This window comes from Vanacampus margaritifer, chromosome 1, assembly GCF_051991255.1.
Source record: "Vanacampus margaritifer isolate UIUO_Vmar chromosome 1, RoL_Vmar_1.0, whole genome shotgun sequence".
Lineage (NCBI taxonomy): Eukaryota > Metazoa > Chordata > Actinopteri > Syngnathiformes > Syngnathidae > Vanacampus > Vanacampus margaritifer.
Window position 1 is genome coordinate 19425266 of NC_135432.1, and position 8604 is coordinate 19433869.

Below are 8604 nucleotides of genomic sequence, written 5' to 3' on the forward strand. Positions count from 1 at the left end.
AGTGGTCCGCCCCGGCTTTGTGGCTGAGGCTTTCCCGGAAACACGCACATGGAAGTTGGATCGAGTTCTCCCATTAGCCCCTTTTTCTCCTGAGTTTGGCCTTCACGCCGCCATTAAATAAGCGCCTTCAATTCATCTAAAGCTCCTCATGACCACACGGTATTTGACTTTGACCTTGCTAAATATCCTTCAGTTTTAGGGTGAAGTCTTCCAGTTTATTAGTGGTTAGCAATTTCCTTGTAGCATTATCGCTTCTGAAGTCACAGCACCTGAATTATGAATCCATACAAGTACATTTGAAATTGTAGGTCCAAATATTGTAAGAAAAAAAATAAATTGAATCACAAGTGCCAATATCGGGACCTACTGGGCCACACTGTTGTTAACTAGCAATATAGCTAGCACAATGTAGCCAAGGAATGCATTCCATTTGTGTGTACCACGTGGGTTTAAGCAAGACTAAAAGTTGACCCAACGTGTGAACCTAAAACAACCCATCGACATTTCAGATGAACCCAAACCAGAAATTGACGTATTAGCCAGTGATACACGCGCTGTAATAGACAGCACTGCTAGCATCAGAAAGAGCCGATATAAGAGGGCTAACTCCTTCTTCGCTGCTGCCATCTCTGTCAGCGCTGCCACGCCAGACCAGGACTTTGGACCCGAGCCCACCTTGTCCAAAGGCCTCCTCTCGGTTCCTTGCAGTATTCACATACTGGTCCAATTCGTGCCTGTCCACCTCTGACCAGAATTCAGCGGAAGAAGATGGCCCCATGTGACCAGCTGAGTCCGAATTGGATGGGTCTGCTATATGCACATTGGGGAGGAAGGATGAGCAGGGAGTGGGGGAGGGCTCAGGAGGAGGCGAAAGCTGGCCTAGGTGAGTCGGGGGGAAACTGGAGGCTGCGCTGCCGTACATTTGGCCGTAGTAGCTGGCAGGAAGGGAGCCTTGGTGGGGTTTAACCGTCTCATGGAGGCTGATTGAGGACTGGGGATAGGAGTCATGGGGCGGTGGTGGGCATTTCATGGGACTCCTCAAGGCAATATGGCGGCCTGATGTTTGCGCTGGGTTCATCCGAGAACCGTTCGAATGAATCGGGCTCATGCGCGACGCCATGTTTGATTCCACCGAGGCCATTCTGGGATTCCGACCTGAGCTCAGAGTGTTCACTCCCACGTTCATTCCTGGACTCGGGCTCTGTGTCGGAGCACTATGCATGGGGTTGTGATGGTTGCCATAGTGATGGCTGTAATGCGGATTATGGTGGTGATGATGGTGGTAGCTGCTCCAGCCTCCCATCCCTGCATCCTCCTGTGCATGCTGGGGGAAGAAGACTGATTCACTTGCTCCGTTTTCCAGAACCTCCAGAGGGGACATCTCCGGGGTGGGCAACCCGTAGCTGTCCAGCTCCTGGTGCCCCGGGCCCTGGAGGTCCCTGAAGTGGCCCAGAGAGGGCAGCAGGTGGTGGGAGTGGTGGTGGTGTGACACATGTCCGTATGGAGTGGCTCCGGAGCCGCTTTCCCCACCCAGGGGCACGATGCCAGGACCCATGCCGTGGCTCTGGGTCAAGCTGTGAAGCAACAGCCCCGGTTCGACACGCTTGAGTTTCTTGGTGGTCTTCTTGCGGCGAGGCCGGTACTTGTAGTTCGGGTGGTCCTGGAGATGCTGAAGACGCAGACGCTCGGCTTCCTCGACAAAAGGACGCTTCTCCAGAGAATTCAATGCCTTCCACGACTGGCCTGACACACATCACATGGAGAGGAGAGTTAAAATCGGTTGCATGACTGATATGCAGAGTGACATTCGGTTAGCTTGCGAGACCAGAACAGTAGTTAAGGTTTCAGGAAAGATGGTGGTTTGGCTTTTGTCGTAACGCACTCTGGCAAAAAGAAACGTGAAGCAGAGAGAAGAAAAAAAAGGGCACAGTAGGAAGTGTGGATTGAACTGTGATCTCCTTGGCATAATCAGCTGTTTTGTTGACCCACTCATCCGCTCTCTTGCTATCTAGCGTTCTGTCATCTGATTTCCTCTTTGGCATGCTGACAAAAATACTCAGACCTGCTTTAACCCTCACAAATTACCCCACTACAACCACCTGTGTCTTCTTGAGCGCGAGCTGTAGTATCAAAATCACCATAAGAGAGCTTGGACAATTGACCTTTGTTATTTTTATGTATTTTTTGCATGATGGGGTAATGAGCTCATTTGTTTAGTTGATGCTTGGTAGTCATTTATCACTGTATGATTGTGCGATGAGTCTGCTGAATCAGTGTAATTATTTTTCTACTTTACTATAAGTTAAAGAAATTCAATTTACAACACAACACAACAACTGAAGAAAACAGGCAGAGGCTGTTGAAATAAGGATTATTTTATGAACAAATTAGGATTTTTAAATAAATTAGGATCAATTATCTCATTAAGGAAAAAAGACCCCATAGTTTTTAGGACTGTGGTAGTACTCAGCGGTGCAGTATGTCATACTACTGTTATTATTATAGTTTGAAAGCTACATATCTACATTGAGTAACCAAAATATGCGAAAAGGCTATATAAAATATATAAATCTTGCACCTCCAAAATAGGCACTTTTCAGGAGACCCCAAAAACGGCATGTTTAATCAACCATTAACATTATATCAGCAAAGAGAGCAAGCCATTTTCAGCACTCTAGATTGGTCAATAATTTGTAATAAATAAATAAATAATAACACTCACATGTGTGGACTGACCAGATTGATCGATATTTTTTTTGAAAAATATTAAATTTACCAAATTGTGACAAATATTATCTTGACAGATTACAATTAGAACAGTAAACAAACTTTTGTGCTGTAATACATTAACTTTGTGTTGGAATTCTTCTAAAAGTAATTCTATGTTTCTCATAATATACAATATGCAAGTCATACAGCATATATTATTTAAACTCTTGTATGATGACAATAAGGATTCCTTCATTGTTATGTTGGCTTCAAATGATTTTCAAACGACACCATCTCACAAAGGTGACAACCAACAGTGCACCATATTTCATATGGGGTCCCAACGCCAGTTTGCAGCAGTTTTGCGGTCACTTTGGATTAAGGCTTTGACTAAACTCTGACATTTATGATATAATGAGCACATAGAAGCGGCACAAAGTTAATTGATGCTCTGCCGCGACATTTTAGGCTCTTTGCAAGATAGAGAACCTACACAAAGTCTTTATAATGATAGCTGATTATGCAGATTCATATTGTTATCTCATTCAAACCCAATCCTTGTGTTTATGGTTTGTGTGTGTGTGTGCATATATATATATATATATATATATATATATATATGCAGATTGCACAGTCTGTATGCTGTTTTACATTCTCTATGTTAGGTTTTTCATACTAGACATTAAAATGTCTCCAGTTTAAAATGATAATTGCTCAGATTTGCAGTCATTTAAACATGGCTAAGTATAATTTTAATCCTCTACTTGTTAAATGCTAAATCTCTTGAGATGCAGCAAGCATACATTCCAGTGAAAGCAGCATTATGCATGCAGACAACATAAATGCACACACCTGGATTCACTATGGTGCAAAAACTAGGGTGAGCCAAAGATTTGTTGTTTTACAGTATCAATGCAATAATGACTACACGTAACTTATTTTTAGTTTCTTAATTGGAATCAAATTAGAAAACAAATGTCATAATGTTTCCAAATGAGCATCAGCCAAATAGTCAAAATTAGCCAAATGTAGGCAATATACAGCATATAATAAAATTAGTTCAGAATAAATGTTATGTTGGTATTTTTTTTTGTGGTAAGTACAATATTTATAATTTTTCAATTTTTTCGCATGCAGTTATGCTTTGCCGAGTACCTTAATATGTGCTCTGAAACGCACTTTTCTCTTCATAAAAGTAAATGTGAATCCCGAATAAGATCAGTGAACCCCAAGTATTACAAAATTAAATGAAAACAAGATCAAAATGAGCGCGGAAACTACCAAAAAAGCAGTAGTGGAACTTTGTGTGCTAAATTGTTTGTTGTTGTTTCCCTCTGTGAAAATGGTCTTACCGAGCATCTTGCTGAGCACAGCATTGTGCAGGTCTGGGTTTTGCAAGGCCAGTCGTTTCCGCTCATCTTTGGCCCACACCATGAAGGCGTTCATGGGCCTACGGATCCTCTGCTCGCCCCCCACACCCTTCCCGCTGCCCGCCAGATCTGGACTCTGGCCCCCATCGGTGGGAAGGCCCCTGGGCTGTGCTCTCCTGGTGCCTCCGTGGTCACTGGGAGAGCTGCAGTCTCCGGAGATGTTCTGCTCAAAACCCATTTCAAGATCCGAAGCAGGACTTGGGGTCCTCGAGGCCCACGTTGGGCTCACAAGCGACACCTGGCCGGGATGCAGCAGAGCCCCCCGAGACAAGATGGGCTGTGTTAAATTCATTCCAGAACTGGTCTTGCTGTCTACTTTGATTTTAGTCCAAGTGGAATTCTGCAAACGTCTGTCTAAGTTTGTTGGGTTGCAAAGTTTCAGGGATAAGCGCACACGCTTTCAGATGAACGGGAGACGCATCGGGAGAGTGTGATGGATTTGGACCACAAATCCTGAGTACAAACATGGAGATCCGATAGGGGCGGGACAATGGGACAGAAACCAAAATATTCCTCAGAAGATATTCCACCAAGTCTGTTTTTGCCCTCGTTTTGAAGCGACGGGTTTGCTGGTTCTGAGCTGTCTGACTCACTGGCTCGCGTCTGTCCTTCCCGCTAGAAACTTTGAGAACTTGTGGCCGGAGTTCGCCGACCCACGCTGAGCATATTTTTATACATCTATACACACACGCACGCACACACACACACAAACGCAGGCACCCAAGGCCAATGACACACACTCATAGATGTGAATTTAACCAATGAGATGCCAGGCAAATATGAGGGGAGGGGACGTGTGTGTGTGTGTGTGTGTGTGTGTGTGTGTGTGTGTGTGTGAGGAAACAGTGGCTGAAAGAGGGGGAGGCAAAGTTTTTAGGACCACCAGTACCCCCCTCTTCCAAGAACCCTACCCCTACCCCCCACGCCCTGCTTTTCTGCATCCCTCACACACACACGCGCGCGCACACACACACACACATACACACTCTACCCGCTGTACAGGGAGATGTAATCAGAGAGGTTCCATTGTTTCTGCCCAACCGAGAATTGACCGTCTCTCATACACTTCAATACACACATTCAAGACACACACATTAGAAATCTAAGTGCACACACACACACTAGCGTATGTACAGCACAGTATGTGCTTGGCTTGCAGTGGAACCTGTCCAATGCCTTTGAAGTAATACGATTTTGAATTTAATGACTTCTGCCATTGAAATATTCCCGTTTAAAAAGCCAGTACATTTTGCATTCTGCAATTTGAAACTTACACTTTATTGCTTTTAGTTTAGTGTGTGATAAACCACAGAAGGATCGAAGTGATGGTGAAGACACCAACGTGTGATGACACTTATTTTGGCAGTTAGGAATGTTGGACTGTTACTTAAAACATTGCCTGTACAGTTTTTGTTTTTAGAATGGTGTCAGTTTGAGCCCAGATCATCAATATCCATTTTAGCCAGTCTTGTATAAAGTACCTTAACAAAAATAACTTCAGTAGAAGTTGGCCAATTGTTACTTGAGTAGAAGTCATAAAGTAGTCGACATTTGTACTCGAGTATCAAAAGTGATTTCCCGCTAATAAATATACTTTGTAATGAATTGGTATTCAAAGTAAAAGTTTGTTCTTAAAATGAGGGGTTAGAATTTGAATTATTTTTATTTAACTTTATTGGTGCGATGATCAGTGACGGGTGTCATTAGCATCCGTTAGCCTAACCAAGCTAACTAAAAGAACGTCATGACTTTTTTTTAATCACCAATCTCCATTTTAGCCTGTCTTGTATAAAGTACCTTAACAAAATTAACTTCAGTAGAAGTTAGTAAATTGTTACTTGAGAAGAAGTCATAAAGTAGTCGACATTTGTACTCAAGTATCAAAAATGATTTGTAATGAACTGGTATTCAAAGTAAAAGTTCGTTCTTAAAATGAGGGGTTAGAATTTGAATTATTTTTTATTTAACTTTATTGATGCGAAGATCAGTGACGAGTGACATTAGCATCCGTTAGCCTAACCAAGCTAACTAAAAGAACGTCATGACTTCGTTGGCCTCATTCGTTTTTTTAATCACCAATCTCCATTTTAGCCTGTCTTATATAAAGTACCTGAACGTGATAAAGTGCTTGAGTACCTTAACAAAATTAACTTCAGTAGAAGTTAGTAAATTGTTACTTGAGTAGAAGTCATAAAGTAGTCGACATTTGTACTCAAGTATCAAAAGTGGTTTGTAATGAACTGGTATTCAAAGTAAAAGTTTGTTCTTAAAATGAGGGGTTTGAATATGAATTCTTTTTTATTTAACTTTATTGGTGCGAAGAGCAGTGACGAGTGACGTTAGCATCCGTTAGCCTAACCAAGCTAACTAAAAGAACGTCATGACTTCGTTGGACTCATTCGTTTTTAATCACCAATACTCCTGTTACTTTAGCCAGGCACTTCATCCCGTATGATGACTCCAATGTACGGGAAAATAATTCTCTGTAAATACTACTGTGCATTCTCTATACTAGCAGGAATCAACAGTGTGTGCGCGCGTGTGTCCCAACTGCAGTGATGAGTGGTTGAGGCCTGAGCATAACAACAACAGGCGTTATTATGGTTGCAATTTGCAGACGGCATTATCACTTATGTTGCTTCCACCCGTGTCTCTGTCGCTGCCTCACAACCTCGCAAAAATATAACATATATATATAACAATGATGACAACATTTGCTTAAGTCTGTTGGCAATGTTGTTTTTAGGCACAATGTCTCTGCTGCAGTGCCACTGGCGGCGCTCCCGACGTGTGGAAGGTTCCTCAGATGTCGTTGGGGGTGAAGTGCGTGGCAGAACAGCGGTAAAGGCCAAGAAAGGCTTTGCTGCTACAAATCCGCTGAGATGAAGGTATCAAACCACCTGTTCGGCAAACGTAAACAAGTCGATATTCCCGACGTGAGTCTTCCTCAGCCAGTAAGATTAAACGTAAGCCACCCGGACACAGCTCAGCATCACTTGGACCCGAATCGTCCGACGTGTCAAATTCTTGGACACACAGAAACTAAGCTGCCAGGACACATAGTTGACACCTTAGACAGTTTAAGAGCATGAAAATCAACATTACCTAAAATGTAAAGCAGATAAAGTGGAACATAATCCAGGATTATTTAGAAGAATGCTTCTTATTTAGAAGAATGCTTCGTTCTAGTTTTTGGTTTGGCTAAATGCAGCTGGTGGGCAGTCAGTGAGCGTATTTAGGACAGGTGTGCCACATACACACCCAGTACAGTAGAAAATTATTGTAGATAATTTTTGTTTTTTAAACTTTAAACTGTGTGAAAAGTTTTAATGTTGATCTAAATTTAAATGGTTGATCCACATTCATGAGCCATTATGTTAGTGCTGTCTTTTTTCAGTTCTGTTGTGATTAGATGTGTTAGATAAACCAGGGCTTTAAAAAACAAAATAACAAACAAAAAAAACAATATGTTCAAAATAGTTGTGCCTGAGTAAAAAAAAAAAAAAGTATAAATAGAATAGTTCAATGCAACATGCGCTGTTGAGCTACATGCCTATGGCAATGCTAAGCTAATGAATAGGAACATGGCCACTGTCAACATGGCCGCCACATTTGACACGTGTTTAGCCTTCTCTAGTCTACGTTTAATCTATGACAAGAATCAGCGTTAAGCATGTGACCAGTCTGTCTGTTGATGGCACTGCGGTGAATCACACCCAATTACGGCTAATTCTGAACTAACAAATTTATAACGCTATTTAAGAAAAGGCGTTTCGAGTTTTTCTGCCCATTGATTTAATTGAACCAGGGTTCCACAATATAGATATGTATTACATCAATGACACTGAACATTTCAAAATGTTGCTTTTAAGTCATTGGGAGACCACTCAAGTTGAATATGGCAGGATATGTTTGTATGTGTGCCATGGACACTCCCCCACACTTCACCACAATGAAATGGCAAATGCATGCGTACGCACACGCACACACACACACACGCACACATGGCTCCAGGGGGTGCTGCAGTGGCGTCTCGGAGCCTCCTGCTTGACCACCAGGAAGAGCCCCTCCTAAATGCCACTGTCCAAAATCTGCGTGTGGGTGTGTGCTTGCGTATGTGTGTGTGGATCAGAGTGAAGAGAGTGAAGGACGCATCACTGTCACACGGCGATTTGTGATTTTTTATCTTGAAAAGAAATCTGCACGGTCATCCCTAAAATACACAATAAGAACATTTCGACTAAATATAAAAATGCTTGGTCACAGCTGCCAAACTTGTAAGGCCATGTAAACACACGCAATAACCCCAATATGCTCGTATTCGAGTTTTTAAAAAGACCCGTGGGTTACTCCTTTCATATAAACGCATTCGGAATACCTCGATCGATCGGGACAATGTTTTTCGCTGTGCGCATGCTACCTATTTTCTTCTTCGTCTTCTTTTCTTCTTCTTCGCTGGTTTGAT

General features: G+C 42.5%; 1 protein-coding gene across 1 annotated transcript; it reads right to left on the reverse strand.

The window, feature by feature from the left end:
• Positions 1 to 535: 535 nt before the first annotated feature.
• On the reverse strand, positions 536 to 4431 carry sox18 (SRY-box transcription factor 18). The gene is made up of 2 exons (XM_077578435.1): positions 4062 to 4431; positions 536 to 1743 (listed from the first exon to the last, which is right to left on the reverse strand). The coding sequence occupies exons 1-2, from the start codon at positions 4429 to 4431 to the stop codon at positions 536 to 538; spliced, it is 1578 nt and encodes a 525-aa protein (XP_077434561.1).
• Positions 4432 to 8604: the final 4173 nt, after the last annotated feature.

What these genes read in the sequence shown, in the direction of transcription:
- sox18 (XM_077578435.1), bottom strand. Translation starts at nt 4,431, where the DNA reads ATGAATTTAACACAGCCCATCTTGTCTCGGGGGGCTCTGCTGCATCCC. An exon ending in TGTGCTCAGCAAGATGCTCG is followed by an intron (nt 1,744 to 4,061) that starts GTAAGACCATTT and finishes GATGTGTGTCAG; the next exon opens with GCCAGTCGTGGAAGGCATTG.